The 24,974-nt window shown below is 42.6% G+C and overlaps 1 protein-coding gene across 1 annotated transcript in view; it reads left to right on the top strand.

Moving 5' to 3' along the window:
• Stxbp4 (syntaxin binding protein 4) overlaps positions 1-23,351 on the top strand; it is a 125,705-nt gene extending 102,354 nt beyond the window's left edge. Inside the window, exons 16-17 of the mRNA XM_051158291.1 lie at positions 7,765-7,822; positions 23,197-23,351. Of these exons, the coding sequence (XP_051014248.1) occupies positions 7,765-7,822; positions 23,197-23,311 (173 nt within the window). The 3' untranslated portion in view covers positions 23,312-23,351. The remainder of the gene's footprint in view (positions 1-7,764; positions 7,823-23,196) is intronic.
• The last annotated feature ends 1,623 nt before the right edge of the window (positions 23,352-24,974 follow it).

Genomic DNA, 24,974 nt, shown 5'->3' with positions numbered 1-24,974 from the left:
CACTGCTGGCTCTATGACATCTGAGCCAGCAGCCCCTGAAGGAAGCAGCAGAGTGAGCCATGACGTGGGTGGGAACAGCTCTCTGGGTTGTTAGCCATTACTTACCGCTCTTTACATTGATTGGTTTAGACAGATTGATCAGCCCTGTCGCAAAGCTTGTCAGAGCACAAAGGAGTTAAAGGGACCTTTAACCCTTTTGCCACCCTGTCTCTTTAGGCTGGTTATACAGAGTAACGTCGCGTGCCCTAGCCAGGAAAACTGCAGCAACCCATCCACCGAATTTGATCAATGCATGGTGTGGAGTCTGCTGGGTATCACTGGCTTTAAGCAAACCCAGTTCCCCAGATGGTTCCCCTACGGTTGAGTAAATGCCCAGTAAATGTTCTCACCTGCAGTCTGGGCCTTGGGATGTGAGCGAACAGTAGAAGAAAGGGCACTTAGGCTGAGCTTCTCAGCTGAGGTCAGGATGCTAAACCCTAACTGAGCAAAGACGGCTATGAAAATGCAGAGTTTGCATGGGTCGAAAAGGGAAATGTGAAAATGGATAATAGCCTTCTTATCCTCCTCTTTAACTGTGTGCTATCTTAGAATATATTTATTTGCTGAAAGTAGTGACACCTACCTGAGGAAGACTATGGGCAACCACCCTCTTTCCGTTCCCACCCCACTCGCTTTTGTTCCCTGCCCCACTGTTAGCATATTGTGCACATATACGATTCTTAGTTGCTATTTACTGGACCATGAAAGTATTTTCAATGTTTTTCCAACCACGTATCATAGTCTTTGTTGGGGTGTATTTGTGGGGCTTCTCACCTGAAATATATAACATCTCCATTACATGTGAATAGGTGCAGTTCCTTCTCCCTGCTCCCCAGACAAAGTCAGTATATAACCAAGTCACATATGCGAAATCATGCCCACTGATGCAGCATTTATGCAAGTCTAACAATCAAGAGCGTTTAAAGCACAATTCGAAATGTATATGGTTCTTTTTAGAAATTATATCCTTAGAAGTGTTTTGGGTTTTTTTTGTTGTTTTTTTTTTTTTTTTTTCACTTGAAATGCTGAATTGTCTGGATATTTATAAGTCACAACCATTGCCTAGTATAATAGATTTCTTTTTCATGGGAAAATTAAATGTTAGTTCCTTTAAACTTGGCACCACAGTTCAGACATCCAAATTAACTTGAACAATCCAAAATCTAACAGAAACGGCTCTAAAATAGGCCATTTTTGTCTTTAATCCTAGAATCTAGTTAATTTCCACTTAAAAGATCATTACTTTGAACTATAAAGCATATTTTGAGATGTTGAGGATTTTGTTTTCTTTTTGTGTTCCAGTAAGATAGGAAAAAGTATTATTTGGTCATTTTGATATCTGCTCCTGAGGGCTGGGCCTGTAAAAACAGATTGATGCCAGCATCAGGTCCCACATGTTCAGATAGTGACTGCATCAATCACTAGCGAGCGACATGACAGAGAAGCTGAGACCACATAATTCCCTACATTAAGGAAAGGGTTAGGAAAAGAATGACTTCCTATAATAAAACCTGTCCTATAGCTATTTAAGTGTTTCCTGTGTCGTGTGTGTCTGCATGACATCAATAGAATCATGGGCAACGAAGAAGCTCCTGTTTCTTTGCTATTAATAATAATGGCCTCCTTTTGCATATAATTGTATCATTATACATTAACTAATAAAAGTCTCATGATAACTCCACAAGCTAGCAGGGTAGCTATGATCATTACTCATATAAATGAGAAAGCTGGGGCCCTGCACGCTTATTACTGTGTTATTCAACTGTGTTCGTCAAGAGCGCTGCATATGGATTTAGGTTTCCTGATTCAAAATCAGTTGGAAATTCTTTGTGTGATGAGTGTCCTAATCTTCAGTGAAGCCTTGTCGACTGAATTCAGAGCTCTCCTTCCCTCCTGTCTCCCCTCCCTCTCCCCTTTCTTTCCTTCCTGGGATGTCACAGGTCAAGTGTCCTTGAGATGATGAGGGCACTAGAGCATTTCAAATGGATGTGGCCGTGCCAAGGCCTGTGTGAGGTCCCTGAGCAGTGTAGTCTTTGTCAGCTTTACTCGTACAGTCTCAGTCTCCAGTCCCCTCTATTGCAGCTCCTGCCGGTCTCCACCCGGGTCCTTCGCCTTCGCACCCCAGCTCGTTCTCTCAGCGTTGTTGCACCATCCTTACAGAGACCATCTGCACACGCTACCGTGAATCTAGGAAGCGAGGGCGCCCTGCTGACTGGCTCAGACCTCACGCTTCCTACACGGTGATCCTCAGCACGGCCACCTACTACTCTACCTCCCAACTCCCTCATCGTCTCTCTCCACTACTCCATTCTTTCTCCCAATCCCCTGAGCTTGTTTGGCCTTCTTTTTTCCCACCACACCATGAATAGGATTCCAAGCCTCAACAAACGCAACCACCTGCCCTCTGCACGGTACATACACACAAATGGGAGCATTGCTGTATTCTAAGTACACACTCTTACACCCCTAGGTAAATGTAGCTCTCACCCCATTGGCTGTAGCTCTTCATGTGGGGCCAGGCCCGGCGAGCTTTCCCCATCCACATTGCCATGTCAACTGTGTTGTCATTATGTATGTCTTGTTTACGGACGCATGCTCTTGCAGTGTCATGGATGCAGCGTCTCTGTCTGTTTCAGGGGGGCAGCTGTGCTTGTGTTGAGGTACTGAGTTACAACAGTCCATAATCACATATCACGCTTTAAAATGTGTTAGGGCCCCTGGCTTTCTTGGCCATGTTTTTTTACCGTACTTCCTCCCTCGTGCTCTACAAGAAAGAATGTGTGCACCTTCTCTCCTTGTGGGGCTTGTTTTCCCTTGGAATTCAGTTAGGTTGGAAACAAAAAACAAAAACAAAAAACTGGGGCTCTGTGGATCTCAAAAACAAATTTTTAAGATTATGTACCCTATGAGCATATACAGGGGGAGGAAGTCCCCCTCAGTCACAGTCATAGGGGAGGGGAGAAGGGGAAAATGGGAGGGAGGGAGGAATGGGAGGATGCAAGGGATGGGATAACCATTGAGAAGTAATATGAATGAATTAATTAAATATTAACAATTTTTTAAAAGATTATGTGGCCTTTTCCTGTGTATAATGAAACTCTCTTGCAGCTTCTTCCTCCTTAATGGGATCAGGTCTTTTCTTGTTAAGAAACTGCCAGTTCAAGGTTAGTCTCTGTACAAAGCTGAGGCTGTGAGACCCTGTCTTAAAAGGAAGCGTGGAGAAAAGGGGAAGGGGAGGGGAGTCTAGTCTGGCAATCCTGCAGCAGCCTGCAAATCCCTTTGTAATTATGTTCCCAGCGGAAGCTCTTTGCACTTGTATGGAGGGAGCAGTTCCCCTGGTTCTCAAAGTGCCAGCTGCCACCATGCCAGGCCTCGTGGCTATGTTCTAGCTACCTAGAGTGCTCATCCCTTGGTCTGGGCCTGCACTGCAGCAGCCTCTTGGAGGCCCTGCTGACCTTTTCTCACTGGTTTGCAGTTCTCCCTCTGTCCTGGAGCTTGGTCTGTTGATGCTGAGTTAGTATCTCGCACTATCCTATACTTTTCATACTACTTGAACTTATTTTTGTTACATGCTTATTTATGATTAGATGGGGGAGGTTGTTTGGGTTTTATGGTGTGTGTGTGTGTGTGTGTGTGTGTGTGTGTGTGTGTATGTGTGTGGTTTTGTTTGTTTACATTTGAGACATGGTCTCCTTTAGGCTAACTTCAAACTCCCTATGTCACCATGCATGACCTTGAACTCCTGTTTCTTTTGACTCTGTCTCTCCAGTGTTGGGATTACAGGTGTGCACCACCACAACTAAACCCTATTTATGCAGCATTGGGGCTCAAAACAGGGCTTTACAAATGCTAGGCACACTATGAAATCAAAGTTCATGTTTATTAATTCATCACTATATATTGAACACCAGAGCAAAAATCGGAACACATTAGTAATCAATATTTAATAAGTTAGTATTTGGGCCAAACAGAACAAAGAGACTCTGTGGTGGTGAACGGAGTGGGGAAACAGGAAGGAAGCCATTTTGTGTGGAAACATGGTGAGTTTGAATTTGGATATGTTGGGTTTTAGGCAACAGCCAGGATTCTTAGTTCAGTATGGTCAAGACTTTCATGTTGGCAAGATGCACATGCAGATTTTGGAGTCATCACCATGAAATTTATGACTAGAAACAGATGATTTCTGGTGAAAAGGATGTTATGTGAGAACTCACAGTCAAACGCTTCCAATCAGAAACAATTGCAGGTGGTTAGAATTGTCAGTAACAGCTTAAAAAAAAAACTGTGAAAAGAGAAAAGTAGAAGTATCATATATTTAAAAGCATGTAAAGATTTTGCAACAATAATAATTATTTCAAAGTATTTATGTTCTGTTATGATTACTTCCAAATGGTCATTGTAAAGAAATACAATCATTACCATCAGAAAATTGAGCATATCACAATCATTTTATACCAACCACTTGTGAGTACCAAAAGAGCTCTGTTAAATGAAGGAGGTTGTCTGTATGGCTGTCTTTAAGTTAGACAGTTATTAGATTTTTATTACTGAGATATCACAGGGAGGTTGATTCCTATTAGCTTAGTCCCCAGTTACAGGTGGTAAGTGTATGAAAAGTAAAAAACTTTGATCTTGAAAAAAAAAAAAGAAGCACTTATTTTTGGGGGGCAGAGAATTTGTAATTTTTATTAAGTTTTCTTATTATTCCGTTCATGTATGTATTGAATTCTGATTGTTGACTCCACCACACCATCTTTCGATTCTCTTTGTCCTTATCAATACCCTTTCCCCATTCCCTACTTGTCCCATTCTTAAAATCATGACTTTTGGCTGGTTCTGTGCCCCATTTTGTTTAACTAGGACCATCTGTGTGACCACTGAATTGAAAGCATCCAGTGGAACTGCATGGGGTCTTCAGTGGGTACACAACAGAAGGCAGTGACCACCCCCACCCCCACCTCCATCTATCTTAGCAAATAGCTCAACAATGAAGAAACTCAACAGTGAAGCTCAGTGTTCCCTGAGCCAATCCTCCAACTTACTGTGGATGGAACATTGTTGGGTTTTTTTTTTTTTTTTAAGGTTTATTTGTTTGTTCATGAGTGATCTATTTGCATGTATGCCTGCACACCAGAAGAGGGCATCAGATCCTATTACAAATGGTTGTGAGCCACCATGTGGTTGCTGGGAACTGAACTCAGAACCTCTGGAAGAGTAGCCAGGGCTCTTAACCACTGAGACATCTCTCCAGTCCCCGGATGGAACATTCTTATGCAGACTCAGTGCAAGTATTCAAGCTGCCATGAGGTGGTAGCAGTGGTGCTGGTGGTTGTCCTTGCAATAATGCCTATGCCTTGCCCAAAAAATTGACTTTTTGCAGCTCCTTCACCTATCTTCCAGCTCTTACATTCTTTCTATTCCCCTTTTCTCCAATATTCCTCGAACTTTTTTTTTAATGGAGTTTTCTTCTTTAGGGCTGAGAAAATGAGTTCTCAGCCAACTCAATTTTAAATTGATCTCATGATTAAGACACATCATGTTGGGGCTGGCAAGGTAGCTTGGTGAGGAAAGGGGTTTCCCATGCAAGATTGATGGCCTAGGTTCAGCCTCCAAAACGTACATAAAGGTGGAAGGAGAGAGTTACCTCCACAAAGCTGGCCTCTGACCCCCAGCATGTGTTATGTTGTGCAAGCCCACAAACACATGCATCCTAAAGACACACACACTCACAATGACAAAACCTAAATTTTTTTTTAATAAAAAAGGACTGTCATTAAAGTGTACCTCTTTCTTCTACTTTATTTTTTAAAAATTCCTGTGACTTGAAGAATTGGGGACCAGATAGAATTGTGCCAGTCAAACAAGTCATCTAGCAAACAAAAACCTTAGTCACATTATAGCAGTTTTCTACTTTGCCAGTCTTTGCTATTTTGCCCCAAAATTAATCAGATTCTTTCTGTCCTATAAGCAAAGTCCTTTGCATGCTCTCCGCAAGAGTCTTCCTTGCAGGTAAAAGGGGTCATCACTGTCAGATGAAATACCTATTCTTTTAACATGCAGAAAGTGTAAAGACAGGAAAATCGACTCAGTCTTGTAGGGCAGTCATGTATGTCATGGCTGAGCAGTTTTGCTTATACTGAGTTTTCAGAAGTGCTGGTTCCTACTGCAAACAGGAAGGTACATTCATGAAGAGAGGGCCAAAACCCCAAGATAGCCTTGTCAATACATGAAAGAGGTAGTTTTAAAAAGTTGGCCTACAGTCTTGGACTAGAATCAATAGAAAGTAAATCCTTTTGTTTGCTTGTTTGTCTTTTAGCCACACAAGAAAGAATAATAGCCTCTTCTAAAAGAAATATATTCTCTAGTTATTGAATGACAATGGAATAAATTTTTATTTCATCCATATTGTTAAACTTTTCCTACACATTTACCCTACCCTTTGTTGATAGTTGGAGGAATAAAAATCAAGTATTTGTTATTAAGGCCCAGTTACATTCCAAAGCAGTAGGCTACCTGAGTCATGTAACCTGTTTCTTGATGTATTAATGTACCTTATACCTATCAAAAGACCTGTGATAGCCAGTATCACAGAGCTTATATGAAAGGTCACTTAAAATCTTAAGCTATTCCCAGTGATAGAGCAGAAGGGGTAGAAGCCATCTCTTTCTAGAAAGATGCCACCTAAAATCAATGTGAGAAAATGTGGCCGCCCAGCCTGCTGACGTAGACCTGATTCTACCTAGTCAGGAGCAAAAGCAAGAGGATATCAAGTCTAAGGTCAACCTAGGCTACACAGTTACCACAAGAGCAACCTATGCAATCTAGTGAGACCTTGTCTCTAAATAAAAGAGATTTTGCATAAGCACTGGGTTGCAACCTCAGTAAATGGATTAGATAGATGATAGATAGATAGATAGATAGATGATAGATAGATGATAGATAGATAGATAGATAGATAGATAGATAGATAGATAGATAGATAGATGCATGCATACATACATAGAGAGAGGTGTGTTTTGTCCGGTTCTGATGAGGACAGAACTGCTATATAGAATATGCCACTATGTTCCCTCCTTACTTCATCCTATATCTCTTTTTAGCTAACTGTTCTCAATCCCATTACAGAAATGGAAGCTAAGATTAGCAAATTGTTTGGCCTTATATGTTTAGTGCACAAAATACTTAATTAACAGAGTAAAATGCCACCATCCATTGTAAATCACTTTGCTAAACTTTCAAACTTAATAAGGAATCTTGTCCAAAAAACTCCTCTCAAACCCCTGCTGATCTGGCACTCATGCCCAATTCCCTGTGGAGCTGAATGAAAGAATGTGAAGGGAGCCAATTAAAGAAACTTTGAGCCAGAATAGACAAGCAGAGGCCATTTTGTCCATCCTTCTGCCTCCAGGCAAAAACCATCCACTGCAAACACAAATTTCTGCATGAATCCTGCTGACAAAAACGTTCACCACATGTAAATGATAAGTCATAATCATGTTATTGCAACGAAAGCAGATTGTTAACTGTTCGAGACTTTATTTATTGCGTTGTAAAGATGCTGAGTGCCAGAGCTCATCTGAATTGTCTTAATTCCTCCTTTCGAGAAAATAATTTTGTGCAAGAAATGCACTCCAGTAATTGTCAACAGGGGGGAGGTTTGTGTCCAGAAAATAACGTTATCCTCATCATCTTATTAAATGTATTTTTGGTTTCCTTTCACTCTAGGCTTACCTTACGGGTGGGAGGAAGCTTACACAGCAGATGGAATCAAGTACTTCATCAAGTAAGTACGAGCTTCTCAACCAAGTAAGCAATTTTGCTCACATCTGGAGAGAACCTGGAAGCTGCAAAATAATCAGCAAAACCGAGAAACCCTCTTGGAGGTTACAAAAATTAGAAACAAGAAATGAAGCCTCACCATGTTTGCTGCGTGTGACTTAAATGCTGATATCAGATGTCACTGTTGGGGGGGGGGGGGTGGGTAGTAACAATATCTGGGGAAATAACCAAAAACTGGAACAGAAGCTGGATCCAGCCCTAATTGCTGCCTGTCTGAATTCACTGGCAGGACAGTGTCATTGCCGTTCTTGAACAGTGAATATCTACTAGAGCTCCACTTGTCCTGTCCCAGAACAGCACTAGGAGCGGCCACTCCCTTCAAATGCTATTAGAATACACACATTCTTCATTCTGAAGACAGTGCTCGGCCTGGCGTACTCCTGAATGTTAGCAGTGAAATATGTAGACTACATCCCTGAAATCATGGAATCCACGTCGCCGTAAGAAATGGCAGACAGGAAATAACCTAAGATATAAATGGGATAGTCTATGAACAGCTCTGATCCTGGCATGGTAACAGCAACCTATGGGATATGTGTACCACCATAGCACTTTCTTTAGTTTGTAGAGGAAAAATATCAGGGACTTGAGTTGTTGCCAGAAAATTCCCAGCTGCCATTATCAAGCCAGAACCAGAATCTAAGCCTCGGGCCCAAGATCTTTCCTATTGCACTAGGATAGTGGTTCTCAACCTTCCTAATGCTGTGACTCTTTAATACAGGCCCTCATATGGTGGTGGCCGCAACCATAAAATTGTTTTCTTTGCTATTTTATAACTAATTTTGCCACTGTTATGAACTATAATGTAAATGTCTGATATGCAGGGTATCTGATATGCCACCTCTGTGGAAGGGTGGGTGACTCCAAAGGCATAGCGACCCACAGGTTGAGAACTGTTGTATGAGACTCTCACTCATACAGACCTTGAAAGCCTGAGCAGGAAAAGGCCTCTTGTGCTGGGCTGGATAGTTTTTCTCTGAATACAGTGGGCTATCACATTTCTACTGTGTTCCTAAATAAATCCTTTCATGTCAGAACCGGTGTTATGAGAGTTGCACAGAGAAACCCTCCTGGCTGGGATCCCTAGAAAATCTCTTGTACATCCTCATGCCAAATGCTGCAAGAGAAATTCCCTTGCTGTTCTTTCAAACATGCACATACTTTCCAAGCAATATGCAGACTTTGCTTTTCCAAACCCTGTGTCTCTACCCAGGTTCCTGTATTGCTCTTAACTTCAGTTTTGCTTCAAGCAAGGAGAATACTGCTACCATTGCATAGTTGCTGATATTAAGTACTGAGCTTGCACCCTGAACCCAGGAAATGACCCGTAACTACTGACCATTATTTTCATTATGGAAAAGAGTATCATGCCAAGAAAGCTCAAACCCTGCAAATCGTCACCTTACAAAGATCACAAATTCAAAACCTTATATTTCCAACAATTTAAGGAAGACTCAGTTTTCATGGCATGGCTTTTTTTCTGTCCTGTTTGGTGGGTGGTAAAGGAGAGATGCAGTTCAGAGCATGACACAGAGGGAAGTCTTGGAAAACCATGTGTAGATCACACTCAACAGCCCTCTGCTCACTTCCAGAATCACTCTCCTTCTGGAAACAAACCTACTTCCTGCATTGGTCGTGTGCAGCTTTTTGGAGAGTTTATGCCCTGTGTTGTATAGATGGCAGAAAAAGGAAGCACCGTATTCTAATTTGCATCAGGCTTCAGCAGATGCTCAGTGGCCAGGAGCACACTAAGAGTCTTTTTCCATGCACTGCCTCATTTAAACCTCTTTCTTAATAATGTGGAAAGCAAAACACTGCAAGACCTCATGTTGATGACATCATGTTATCATGATGTCATGTGGATGATGAGCTGCAGATCACCCTCAGTCATGCCTCCGGAAAGGTCCCCCAAGGAAAGTCATGATCTGAAGAAGGAAAACTGGCATTCATTAGTAACAGATTCTGCATTCAAAGTGTCCAAAAATGCGCCCTATAGAGAGCTTTTTCGCTTAAGCTGAGCTGTCAATATGTCCTACATCACACCTGGATGGCAGGGCCTAATTAGTGCTCAGTGAGAAAAGGCCACTGACAGCAGAGTTGCCCATAACACAGAAAAAAAGGAAAAACAAACAAACAAATAAACAAGAAAAAAAAAACAGGCACAGATATGGCCAAGCAGAGAAATAGTTTGTCCCACTGCCTGTTCCCCAGCTGGGTGAGCCACTGGCCCTTAGAAAGTGGAGCAGCTTTTAGGCTGGACTTCAACTACAAAAATGAGTGGAACATAAATAAAAAGAGGAACCAAAAGAAAAAGCCATTTTTCTTTTGGACATTCCAAAATCTAACTCAGTTCCTATAGAAGGAATAGAAAAAGTAGACATACGCAGCCTCTTTCACTCCAGTCAGAAACTCAGACTGAAGTCTGTTCTGGAAACTCATCCATTCTTTTCACTGAGCTTATTCGTGACATAGGAGGAAAGCAAAGAAGAGAGAAGACAGATTTCTTTTCCAAAGGCCATGGGTGGGTATCATTGTCACACCACTGCAGCAGAAAAGACTGTCAAAGAGGCTAACCTCAGGAGGTCACCCTCGATCCAACTGCAGAGCCCAGATACTAACCCAGGGCTATCTGGCTACACACACACACACACACACACACACACACACACACACACACACACACACACACACACACACACACACAGGCTACATCACTCACCTTATTTTAAGGTCATCTGATGACAGATAACAAGAAGGACATTTTAAACAGATGTTGACTGAAGTAGAATGTTGTGCTTTGTCCGTTCTAAAATAGCAGAACTTGTTTCTAAGAACACGTAGTTATCCTCTGTAGATTAGAAGCTCAAAGAGTGAAAATAAGAAACTCTAATACTATCCCCAGTCCCTGCATCTTTCAAGAGCAGAATGTTTGCCATGAGTTAGGGCTTTCTTCCTGAGAGCTTAACATTCTACCTGTGTCATTTTTTATATGTGTTATATTCCTGCCATCTTGTAGGGAGCCTATTGAATGAAGCCCTTATGAGCACCTGTCATTAGGCATATCCAGTGGGTTTTGCCAGGGTTACTAGGCTCCTCATTGTAACACACTCAGCTGCATGTCTCACTGATCTGGATCTGCCTAGCCCTCTCTTCACCCCATTCTTTTGTTTCTGTACAAAACCTGCCTCTTCCCCAGGAGATTTTTGTTTGAAGCAGAATGATTGAAATGCGGGTCTGCAGGGGAGCCTACGGGAGTCAAGTACATCGCTCTGGTGCAGGTGCCTCAGACTGCAAAAGAAGGCTTCTGGTTAGAAAAGAGAGCTTGGTCTTTGGACCTGGAGAGACCTGGATTCTAATGCCAGTCTAGCTACTTAACATATGTATGCTTTAATTTGCACTTCATAAAATCCTTGACCCGCCCCCAGCCCCTACTTTTGAACGAAGTTTAGCCTCTTTGCTCCCCCCCTCACTCTGACATTTTGATGGGGTTTCTGCATGGTTCTAAGCTACATTCAGTGATGTTCCCAGGTGAGCAAAGTATGCACAAGCCCACTGGTATCATTTTCAGAAATATTATTTATTTCTTTTAATTATTATTTTACCCCAGCCAAACTTTTGAGCCTGGGCAGCCTATGTTAATCATTTGAGGGAGGAGTGGTTCATTTATAGGTAGCTACTTTTTAGGCAAGAAATAGCTTCACTTAAAAAGAATGACTAAAATTACTCTCCCAAGGCTCTGGAGAGACGAAGAATGGTCTGCATACATATAATCTCCTGACAGAAACTGGCACCTGTCACTGCCATCCCAGAAATGGAACTGTGACATCTGATGGAAGCCAAACCTCAGGCAAGGGAATGGCTGTCAGTGCTGCCTTGAGAGTGCCCGGGCACTGATGGTCTTTGTGGAGTATTTCTGTCATGCACATGATCATTACACGTCTATCGAATCCTGTGTCATCTGCTCAAGTTCTGACAAAAAGAAGAGGCTTTTTACCTACCTGTGTAAGCATGAATAGCTAGTGTTGGCATCACCAGAGCCTGTGTTTCATAGAACTAACAGACATGTGCTTCTATGTGTATGCATATATGCATGTAGGCATACTTACTTGCCATAAATAAATATGTAAATCTACACACATATTTGTATAAAATATAGCACTGCATTCTGGGATTTTCCTACTTTCTCACAAGAAAGTTGTAGCATTCTTAAACTCAATGGTAAAATGGCCAATGCCTTAAGCATGCTGTAATGGAGTTATCTGGATGGATGGCCAGTTTCCCACCTAATTTCTTTGTTTATTTGGTTTTTGTTTTATTTTATCATGTGTAGGGTAGGGCACATTCATACTGCAGCCCACGTGTGGAGATTTGAGGACAGCTTTCCAGGAGTTAGTTTTCTCCCTCTGACTTCTTTGAGGCAGGGTCTCTTATTTCTGTAACTGATTTTTTAAAACAAACTTCAGGGGAATTCTTGTCTCGTCCTCCCATCTCACCGTCACCATACTGGGACTCCAGGTGTGAGCCACGGTGTCTGGCTGTTTCACATGAGTCATGAGTTCCATAGACTGAGCTCAGGCTGGCCGGTTTGTTGGCAGGCACTTTTATCTGAGTTTTACCCACTAAACCAGCTCCCAGCCATTCTACCCGGCTTCTTTTCATCCTCTTGAAGTCATATACAGCGAAAAGTTTATTGGAATGTGTTGGTATCATTTCACCTTACAGTTACACATATTTTTAATGTATGTTATGTATTATAACAAACTTACTATGAGTTCTGATTATAAAACTGAATTTGTTGTAAGTCGGACATAGCTACTAGTTGATTTCATTGTACTTGCTTATCTTTATATTGGGAAACTTAGATTCACGTGATCAATGATCATTAATTCTCCATTTCTGTACTGCCAAATTTCTTCAAAATTTGAAGCTTAAAATAATGTGTATTTATTTTCTCAACCAGTTTCAGAGTCCCAGCAGGACAAGAGCGGCACCCTGAATTATTCTGGCACTCCCGCCCTCACCCCTTTCTCCATCTCTATCTTTCTCACTGGATTTCTCATGGTGTTGTCAAGCTATCTGTTAAAAGGCTGGGAAATGAAGCATAGCTTAGCGAGCTCCCTAGAACACTTGCACCAAACACACTCATGATGCTATTGGCAGGATGCCCCAGTTCCTCACCGTGTCTCAGCATTAGTGCTATCGGGATATTCTCAGCATAACAACTGCCTTTCCCCAGAGCGAGAGATGACAGACCCTCAGACAAATGCTACAGTGTGTCCACTGTAACAACAGGCATGTTCTGCTATCACATCTGCCCCAGGTCACAAGGACCAACCTGATGCTGTGTAAGAGGCAATGACCTAGGAGTGTGGATTCCATAAACTAAGGGTCATAGGTAGAGGACGCTGACCAAAAAGCACATTAAAATATGATATATGTATATCTAATATGTTATGCATAAGAAATCTTAATATCACAAACTTGCTTTCAAAACCAAATTATACTCCTGGCAGCATATACTTTTACCTACTGAGCGATCTTGTTGCCCTTTATAGAATTTAAAAGAATGGAAGGCATACATCGAATAATTTTAAGTTCTTGAGCCTTAGACTCTAACTTTCCTTTGCAAATAGATGCTACCCTAAGTAATGGTAGTGCAAGTAGAAATTAAGGAGATATGGAGGGAAGGAAAACCTGGAAATGGGCTTTCTGATTGCAAATAAAGAGCTGCCCATTTTTACATTGTAATTGCTTGGCAAAATACTTCAGCTTTACTTCAGTGGACATTGTCAAGAACTCTCCCCCAACCCCAAGACCCCATGCATTGATCTGTTTGCTTCCTTTTCGGTGAGTCAGGTAACTGCACGGACAGTCTAAATATAGCCTGTGGCTCGTTGGATGAGAGGTCAGGACATGTTTTAAGACCATGAGTTCAGGTTTTATGAGAATATTCTGAGGCTCCTCGGGGACTTTTGTATGTGTAAGAGACAAGACTACCCTGAGGAACCCACAGAGACCTTAATGAGGAAACATGGGTCTTCTCAAATGGCTCTCCCAAACCACTTCTTCAGATGAAATGAGTCTGCACCAATATGGAGTTCTTCCATCTAAGCTGAGCTGTCTTTGCCCATCTTAACCTTAACCCAAGGCTGCAGGTCGGGGCCCACCTATCCCTGTGATAGCTGGTTAGGGGTAGTGATCACCCACCAAGGTAATCTGTTAGTCCCCAAGGCTCGAGTGGGGACTGAAGTGTAAACGAATGATTACTGTTGGCAAGTTGGAGAAGCCAGTGAAGGAGGAAAGAGGGTGTGTGAGATATATGGATTTTAATGTTGATGCCGCCACGTTTGAGGATAACCGGGTAGGTAATTTCAATCAATCCTGGTTCCTACCTGAAACCAAGGAGTGTTTGAGAATTGAATGCACTCAGGGTGTGAAGCTCCTGGCAAAGTCATTGGACAGGACAGAACAAGCGATGAGCAGACATCAGTCTTCCGGGCTTTCCCTACTCTGCTGCTGTTTGCCAGTGAAAACGTTAAATGACAACTTTGGTGCAGCTGCAAAGAGAAACTGGTAGCCAAAGCCTACACCCGTACCACCCTCTGGCCGGCCAGCAGCCCTGCGCTGGGGAGTAGAAAGGCTACACTGACCACAAGCTCCAGACAGCTTGCCCAGGATTTTCTATAAATACCTACAAAGAGGTGTAGGAATATGAGAGCACTGGAGAAGGAATTGTCATTTAAGTGAAAGGCCAGCCAGCTGGCGTGAGTTACTCAGGATGGCAGAGCCTCTGAAATGAATAAAACATGCAGTTCTAGACACCCCGCACGGAGCTCTGCCCCCACTTAGCCAAGGACAGGTATGACTTCACCTGAAGCCTGTTTTCCAGAGTCACACTGGGGTATTAGATGCATTCCCAGAGAGCAGGTGACCACTGGACTCAGCACCTGTCCCAGGTTGCTCTTCTTTTAGGCCAATTTACAATTTTCTCTGCCTCCATGACTTTTTTTTTCTTTTAGCAAGTACAGAATTTTTCCATCAACTCTTTCTCTACTAAGTTTTGTTGCATATTAGTTTGCTAATGCTACTGTAAGGAAATGCCACAGACAAGGAGCTTAAAGAGCAAAAATGTTCCTCACAGCTCTGAGTGCCAAACTCTGAACTTTAGACTCTAAAGGACTAGTTTCTGATTAGGCAGCTGCTACCTCTCTTACCCCGTCCTTCATGCCCGTTCCCCGCCGTGTGAGAGAGACAGAGACAGAGACAGAGAGAGAGAGAGAACACACTCTGTCGTCTCTTCCTCTTATCACAAGGACACAGAGGTCCCTTCCGGCCAGTAGTCACACCCCTGTGACTTCATGTACTTAATCCTTGTTTCCTTGCCTCCCAAAGCTGGGCTTTTGGTGAATTTTAGTAGGGCTGGTACCGACTAAGTCACTTTCCCCTTAACTTACTCCTTTCCCTCACTGGGGATTGAACGCACGTTCTTGTGACAGTAGACAAGCACTCCACACTGAGTCACATCCCCAGCTCCTTTTACCTTTCAGTTTGACACAGGGTCTCAAACTTATAATCTTCCTGCCTTAGCCTCCCAAGTAGCTGGGACTACAGGCTTGTGCCAGTAGACCTGGCTGCTTTCACTTTTCTTCCGTCACATCTACTCTTTTGGGTATTTACCTAGTTTTGCGCGTATTACAAAAGTAACCTACGTGACTTTTCGGTGCTACTCTGCCTGAGAAGCAGTCAAGGAGACGATTGGTGTACAAAGGCCCCAGAACCTGTGACAACATTGGTTTCCTTAGTAAAGGGGACTTAAGGTTGCTGACTGTGAACACAATTTGAACTAGTCAATCCAGTCTGACCACAGGAGTCCTTAACAGTGAAAAAGGAGACAGAAGAATTAAGCTATATGCAAGCAGGGCACAGAGAGAGGGGAGGGAAGGACTTGGGGGTGGGGTCCGCAATAAGGGTGTAAAGTAAATTAAGTAATTATTAAAAGAAAAAGGCAGAAGAAAATCAAGTAAAGACATGTGATGGTGGAAGTCGGAATGTTGCCAGTTTTGAAGGTGGGCACAGGAACCTAAGACTGCAGGAGGCTTTCAGACACTGGAAGAAGAAGGGCGTGGGTCTCCCCTAGAGCACCAAGAAGGGAAGGTAGCCTTGCTGATGTCTTGAGTGCACCCAGTAGGACCCAGATCAGACTTCTGATCATTAGCCTGTAAGTCACGAGATTTGTGCTGATTAATTCTTGCAATAGGAAATTCACATGGGTGTGTGTGAGCAAGGTAGGAAGGGGCTGTCTAACTATATCTAGAAGTGTGTCAGGCCAACATCTAGGGGCCTAACACGTGTTATCTCTCAAACTATTGAGGAAGGTGTCACATGTCACAGAGGTTGAAAAACCGAAATTCAGGGTCTATATAGCTTCTCAGAGACACAAAGCAACCCTGTTAGAACGCAAGATGCTCTGCATCTCAGCCCCAGCCCTGCTTCTGTGTGACTTGACAGAGCACATAAATCTGCTAAGCCTCAGCATTGCTCACTGTGGAGATTATAGAGCACAATAGTGTTTATGAGATTTTATGAAGTGTAAATAGGGGGCAGTGTCAGAGAGGACATAGCAGACTAGAAAATGCTTATCTGATGGAAAGTCCTGTCCAGCTTGTTTATTTCTGAACATCTGTTAGGGGTTTTGCTTTGTGAGCTGAGGTCTCTGTGTAGCCTAGGCCAGCCTCGAACTCACAACCCTCCTGTCTCAACCTCCCAGTGTGGGAGGGCAGGGATGCACCACCACGCCAACTTGAAGCCTGCATCTAATCTGCAGTTTCACATCAAGGGAGCTGCAGTGGTCTCCTTGGATCACAGCTGTACTTTGTGATGAGTGTCCACATTCATCTCCAAGAACATCTCCCTCTGGCAGTGGGGGCTGTGGGGTCTAGAGACATGGATTGGGTTTATTTGATGGTTTCAGAGGCTGAGAAATCCCAGTGTGATGGTGTGTCATCTTAGGCAGATCACTCATCACCACGGTTATCTTCGGTTAAAACAAGGTTTTTAAACTGTTATTCCTTTCCAATGTACAATTAAATCTTAAAGCCTCGTGTTCTAGTAAGTTTCCTTAGACTGCTGGCTGTTTAGAAAATAAACTCTAGCCCAAATTGTTTCAGTTATCACGCAGCTCTGTTGCTTGCCCCAAGTTAATGAATACATCTTGCAAGTCAATTGAAATGAGACTATTGTTTAAGAGAGATAGCAACGCCAATCATTTGGTGGTGTTGGGTGTATTTGGATAACTCTAATTTCCCTGATAATGCTCAATTTCTATAAACACACATAAACCACTTAGGGGAAATGTACGTCATTATCACAGCCGAGAATTACCTGATCTTCAATTATAAATGAGCTGGTCTACCAATGGAGTGTTTCTCCTCAGTGGTGTGTCTACAGCAGTAATCAGAGGGATTATAGTGAGGCATGCGTCAAGCACACATTGACGCCATACATACATGGTGAGTGTCACTGCTGAGGAGTGCAAAGCCTCTGACGCGGGGGCTTCACACGAGCGGGGGGCTTCACACGAGCGGGGGGCTTCACACGAGCCTTCATTCTCTCAGCTACTCACACATCATCATTGAATTTCATCGGAAAGGATTTTTAAAAGACACAATAGATTTACATTACATAATCTATGATCATTAAGTTAATCCTTTAATTAATTTCATTTTGCAAAGCTGAAGAGCCCCTTCCTGGAGGTCGCTTAATCCATCCCAGATCCATTTCACATATTGCTATGGAAACCAGCTTGGATAATAGAAGGGTTGAAGATAATGGTTAAATTCTCGTAAGTCATTAATTGGATTAGGTGCTGGCTATACCGTGTGCCAATCCTATGACCAGAGTAAGCTGTGCTGACTTCTCAGGCTTCCTGACAGTGACCTACCTGGTCACACTTGCAAAGGTGACATCATGAAAAACAGCCAGTGAATAGTTGTAGAGTGAGAGCAAAGGAGACATTTCAGCTCGTTAAAGACCCCTCTTCCCCAGCTCTCACAAGGGAAGCACCAAGTCTGCCCTTCACACTGGCCTCAGAGAAGAGTGCCAATGGGAGCTGGGGAACACAGTCTCCCGCAACAACTCTGTCCTGTGGAATGGAGAACACGGCAGTCCAGCGGAGGCTACATGATAAAGTACAGACGTGCCAACTGCACAAGTCTACATAACTACTTGTTAAGATCTGGCAGTCCCATGTATAGGTGTCAGTGTTGGCAAGACATATTTTTGGCTCTTTATGTGAGGGTTTTATCCTATTGTGATGATGAACACTGAGCCCTGTTAAAGTTATGAAGGGCTACAATATTAATATGCTATAACAGACTTGTTTCTTCCTTTAAAATATTCATTATATAAACTTTGAAACTCATGAGATTTTTCTTCTTTTTTCTTTTCTTTTCCATTACTATATGGTAATCAGTATATATCTGGGTTGATTATCTGGAAAAAATAATAAACACTAAACAAATGTTTTCCAGGAATTTTCTTTCAGTATTCATCTTTTACTAGTCTAATGACAGCAATTTTTCCAGTATTACACACACGTGTGTATATACACATACATATAGATTCTCATAAGCAATTCTATACCTAATAGCTAAATATGTTTTAATGAATTAAATGGTAATATTTGATATCTGTTAGATATTTCATAGAAATAATATTTCTATTTCATAGAAATATGAAATATATTTCATAGAAATATTCTAATTTGTTACCTTTAAAACAAATACTCTTTTAAATACGAATATTTTGCTATCGTTAACACTCTCATTTTGTAGCCACTTATAAATTTCTCCTGTGTTTCAATGTTACTGAAACAAAATGTATTAAGAAGTCTTTGCCTAGTTCCACTTTCTGGTTATATATAATATAATCAGAATAATCATATATTTAAATAATTGCTCCCATTAAAATTACATTGGAAATTTATTACTTTTGGTTCATTATCCTGCAGCTTTGTGTTAGGCATGATAAAATAATCCAGGCAAGTCTTCCTAAACTCACGGTGGTGAAGAACACATCTGAGTGGACAGTGAACAAGAGGACATCTTTCACCGTCTCAGACAGTTAAAAGGGAATTTCTGTAAAGCTATTGTACTTTTGTGCTTATGTCTCCTTTTACTAGGAACTGTCCTTAATTTTTATTTTGAAAGAAATATATTTGCTTTTCCTTTTGAAAGAACACATTTTGGTCCTCTAGCTAAGAGGTAAGAGACATAAGGAGGGTAATTATCATGGGATTTAAATAATTTGCTTAACATTTCTTTGCCAATAAAATAAAGCATATTCTCTTGGGGGTTTTAAAAGTAAACTCCCCAATATGCCTTTCAATTTACTAATATTTTTTAAAACACAGCATTGGCAACTTACTGCTTGATAGTTATTGATCTCCAACAAGAGATCTGGCAACCATTTAGAAACAAATAGTGTTATTAGCCTTTCAGCTTTTCAAATATATCTGAATGACTGTTGATGACTCCTCAAATCAACCCAGGTGAACTGTCTCTGCAGAAACATTTGCCGGGGATACTGTGTGTTCAGATGAGCACTTTTTAAAAAATTGTCTCACAGCTCCATTTATTTACCATCCCTTTAAATTTTCCATTCTAAACAGCAACATCTCCCTTTACGAACCATGAGGCCTTTATTAATTAAACAGAGTAGTCAGATGGACTGATTATTTTCTCCACCCTCAGCTGAATAACCAAGCACACAAATCAGGGAGGAAATATTTCTCACACTGGAATGTTCTCCAAGCCTATAAATCTAAGATTATGTCATTATAACTGATCATGTCAAAGAGCATTAGCCACAGCACGCAGTAAGACATAAAATTGAATGAGAGACTCCGGATTGGCTTTACTCCAGCATCCTAGGCAGAACTCCAAGGTGTTCCTGCCCTACTCAGAAAGCCCACATTATCAGTAAAACTAGCTGTGAGCATTTCTTGAATGCCTACTCTTTGCCAGGTCCTTTACATGCACTACCTGGGCTTCAGAAGTTCTGTTCTGTTGGTTTTCCATGCTTTGTATTTTTGTTGTTGCTGGTGGTGGTGGTGGTGGTGGTTGTGGTGGTTTCCAGAGATGTAGTTGTAGACCGTGAAGCACCAAAAGTATTTCTTTGTATTTTTCTAGTAAACAGTTACTAGGATTGCATGTTTAATATTTAGAGGTATGTTCAGGTAGGGGTTTTGTTGGGGGTTTTTTTGTTGGTGGTGGTTTTGTGTATGTGTGTGTGTGTGTGTGTGTGTGTGCCTTTACTAATAAAATCAAGCTGCCATCTTAGGTTTTTATCTGTACAGAAGCGTTTGCTGTGAATATAAGATTTACCAAACATACCTTTGAGTGAGGTCACATTTTGTCAATAAAACGTGTTGGTGAAGGTTATTAACAAGGATAGATTTCAAGTAGAACTTCCCAATATCAATTGTAGAGAATCAACAACTATTTTTTTTTTCTTAAGTATCTTGCCTTTGAGCACTCGGAGTTTCCAACTCACCAATGTCTAAACGGTTACATATTTAATATTTCCAGAATGAGACTATCACTTGTAAAACTTGGTTTTCTTGCTACCTACTTTCTCCATTCAGGTAACATTATAAGGCAAGGAGCATTTAAAATAATGTAAACTACACCCCCTTGGCTGCACCAATACATTGTAACTGCTGGCAAGCATAGAATCTCTGAATACTGAGACTGTCAAATTGGCAGTACAGTTTCATCCAGAACTTTTAAACATGTCCCCTGCAGGACGGTGCCCGTCCATTTCACCTTGCAGTGGTGTTCCAGCTTTCTTAGTGACACTCCTTAGTATTCCCTTAAAAGCACTTCCAGGCCACAAAACATCCTTGAAATGAAATGAGCCTCAACAAAGTTGATGCTCTAGTAAGCTGAGCCTTCATAAGAAACCCCTTCAAGCCATTGTAAAAAGAGTGGTGATATGGATTACTGCTGAGAGAATAATGATGCCTTTTTAATATTTTATTATATTTACTGTTTGATAATTTTATACTTTCAAACATATACATTGATCACACATCCATTCCCCATTTGTTCCCTTACCATCCCTCCCTTACCCATCGCCATAACTTTTCCCTCCCAACTTCATTCACTCTTTTTTTTTTTTTTTAAGCCCGCTAAGTCTACTCTGAGATAATCTGTATGTGCATGCACGTAGGACAAGACACTGGAGCGTGGGTAGCTTCGTAGGGGCCAAATCCCTGAAAAAAAAAAAAAAAAAAACTGACTCTGCCCTCTGCTACAGCCATCAGTCACCAATAGCTCCTCAGCTAGCTGCGACTTCATACGCCTCCCCCACCACAGGCAGGGATCTGGGCTGGCTTGGTCTTGTGCAGGTCCTGTGCGTGCTGTCCTATGCGTGCACCAGCCTTGTCCTGTCCAGCATTTTTTTTCTTCCATTACACATACCCACTATCTCTGACTTTTTCTGACCGCTCTCTCAATGGTTCCTGGGCCTTGTGGGGTCAGGGAGACATCCCTTTTAGAGCCGAGCACTGTGCTGGGCACTCTACAGTCTTGTATTGTCTGTGTTTTAAGCAATTGTGGATTTCTGTATTGATCACTTGATGAGGGCTGAGAAATGTGACAATATATGGATGTGAAGATTAGAATTTAGGGGGCAGTTTATTACTATGTCTAGTAGCAGAACAATAGTAGAAGGTTCTTCTCTACGGCCTATGGGGTTTGGCCCCATTGACAATACCAAGCATAAGTCCCATCTTACAGAGCATGCCTTAAATGTAATCAGAAAGTAACTGGTTACTTCTGTAACACTGGTGTCACTGATGGGCATATGTTGCCAGACCAACCATTGTGATTCCTAAGGTTCATGGCTGGCTAAGACTGTTGATGGCTCTTCTCCCCTGGCAGCATGCATAGAACCATCAATTGCTATAAAAGCTAGCCAGTAGGTTGGTGCCTGCTGGATTTCCCCATGCCCTGTGACTCACATAGGCAGTGTCTTCAGAATCGAGTCTGACTGTCAGGTTCTTGCGGGGAAGCAGAAGCAATAGCACCAGCCTGGAATGTTCAGGGCTTGGGGCACTATGGGCCTGCACCTGCCAAAACTCAAAAGTGGGTAACCCATAGCTGACACTGAGCTTTTTATTTGGTGTCTTACTGTATATGGGATTTGCATCGTCCCCCATTTATAATGTAACACAATTTAAGTACCTTTTCTATAAGAATGTATTCTAGGAAGCTTCTGCAGTAGTAAGTTTCCAGATGAGCTTTTCATTGATCGTTAGTGTTAGTTGCCCCTCTCTACCACTGCGCTACAACTCTGGAAACTATGAAGATACCTGGAAGTCAACTTGGAAGTCCTTAGACCCACTATGAAAATGTCTAACACCAGCCACCCTGCCACTCCAAGGGTCTGGGCAAATCGTAGTGGACTTGCCAATGTCATCCAGCTAGAAGCTGAGATTGCGTATGAAATGTGGAAATGCGGGGTGGTGTCCTGCTATTCCTAAATGCATCCCCTACCCAGTGTGCCCTGTTCTGTCCCTTCTTCCTGTGGTGCTCTTCAGGGTGCCAGTCATTTGTTCTGAGTACACATCAGGCACCACAAATGCAGAGATAAGAACCAGATCCTGCCATCAAGGAGCTTCCTGAAAAGCAAGGCAGCTGACAGTAGACACGCATTTATAATATAGGAAAGTCAGAGATAAAACTGGGTTCAGATGCAAGGAATCATAAGGAAAAAATTGCTTCTTTGGAGTTAGTGTGTGGAAACTCCCTAGGCAGGAGAGCTGTGGCCCAGAATCACACTGTAGAATGTGTTTGACCCAGAATCAGGTAGGCAGAGTGTTTCTCAGGTAAACGACAGTGTATGCTTTGTCACTTAGGATGGTCTCTGGGCTGAAATGGAGGACGAATCAGTAAAGAACTAGAACTGAAACAGACAAGTGATTTCAATGTACCAGGTCATTACATTGGAAAAGCAGAGCAGACAGACTGGAGAGACGTTGCACACAGCTGGACAGCCACAGGACACACTCACAGACAGCACCCATTGGGTGAGGAGACAGGAGCTGGACAGGACACGTTCACCTGCATCCACGCTTTCAGAAGGCCCTTAAAACATCTTTAAGCCTTATTATCACTACTGGGTCTGGTTCTAACTGCTGCTTGTCCCAGAGGCCAGCAACTGGGTAGAAGCAGGCGGTCCCAGGACCAACACTTGTTTTGCTGGGTGAGAGGAGAGTTGTTTACGTGCTAATCCACTCTCCTTGTTCCTCTCAAGCCACGTAACGCAGACCACATCCTGGATCCATCCCATGATGAGTGTCCTGAGCCTGTCCTGCTCAGAGGAGAATGAAGAGGACTGCCCCAGGGAGCTAACGGACCAGAAAAGCTGACGGCTTTGCATAGGAAATGGCGTTCCGGAGTCCTCTGGCTTTTCAGTCTGTGCACAACCAGACACAAGGCACCACGCCCTGAGAAACAGGAATCCAGCACATGCAACCAGGCGGGGTGTCAAGTTGAAACTGTGGTATTTCTGAGTTCGTGCTAAAGATCAGTTGCCACTACAGTAGTTCTTTGAAAATAATCTAAGTGCATTTGTTCAGATCATACATAATTAGATTTTATATGCATAAACCTTTTCATTTATAATTAGATCTCTATAACTTAGTATGTAGTTCACTGTTTGATATTAGATGCAATGGTTTTCTACCAACGCTTTATATTGAAAAGTTACCTGAACATAGTGAACTACTTCTCTGGGGACAATTCCTCTCTGCTCAGCTTAGGAGAGTGACCTGAGAGAGTACTGTGCAGCCATGCCACTAGCTGCTGGTTACAGCTTTTGGTTTTTTACCTGCGCCTCATAGGACACAACCTAACTTACACCATTAGGAGACTTCCATCATCTATAAAATGCTTTCGAACCTCGTCTTACTTAAACCAGACAGCGTGGTTATCGGGCTGATCTCCTGGACATTTCCGTCCATGCCTTCAGCTGGAGAGACGGTGGATCATAGGGACGGAGTGTCCTGCCTCAGGCCTGACATCCACGCCTCGGCTTCCGATTTCATGTCCAGGCTCCTTTGCCCTGCTCCCTACTGTTCACACAGAGGGAGAGTGCAGTCCAGCAGAGCACCTTCATTCTGTTGATGCAGCTGGGCCCACAGCTGTGCATTCCACCGCAACCCAGAGGACACCTCAGGGTCAGCCTTGGCCTCTTCAGAACCCCATTCTCTTCCGTCTGTGCCCCCTCCCCTCCTCCTCTGCTTGGTGACTTTTCTGTGGCCTGTGTCCCACGGCTCGTATTTTCTAATATGGAGACAGTGGCTCATGGCAGTAATTTACAATGCTTGGGTGCCATTTCCAGTAGGAGCGTCTGAGGAGAGCTGATAGATAGGTGTCTTTTAAAATATTGGCAGAGTGCTTGTAGGAGGAGAGAGGTCATGAGTCAAGCAAAGCATCCCAGTATCACTCAGGCAAGCGCAGAGCTCCAAGAACACAGCGTTAAGAATCTTCACTTAAAGACACTTTATGAAAGAGTCACTCGGTGCCTACAGTGAGGTGACACCTATGTCAACATCAGTTCCTAGCTCCTACATTTTCTCCTGAGGACTTTCACCTGGTATATGGAATGTATATGGAGAATACACAGGGGACTTGTGCTCACCAATTTATCTCTGAATACATATAAGATTTAGGATTGAAGTTGAACACACTTAGGATTCATACTTATGTCAAGAGGAAGAACATAAAGTCAAATACAGACTGGCATGGAGTCATTAAACCTGAGAGAAACAGAATGGCTGGAACAAACGCATGCCTCTCCTCACAGCTGTCTGGATCTGAGGAAGCTTCTGGAGGCAGTTCTGAGAGCAGCTGAGGAGGGAGCTGTCTCAAATCCCTGAGAAGTGAATGGGCACTCAAACACTTTTATAAGAGAGTATCTATGCTGGGAAATGGCAAATTCCTTCTCAGAGATCTGCTCTCAACTGGAGAGCACCTCCCCTTGTTAGCAAGGGAAGCAGAGATGGGATCCTGAAACATACGTGTTCATGT

This window comes from Acomys russatus, chromosome 16 (assembly GCF_903995435.1).
Source record: "Acomys russatus chromosome 16, mAcoRus1.1, whole genome shotgun sequence".
NCBI lineage: Eukaryota > Metazoa > Chordata > Mammalia > Rodentia > Muridae > Acomys > Acomys russatus.
Note: the sequence above shows the minus strand (reverse complement) of the source record. Positions and strands in the feature narration are given on the sequence as shown.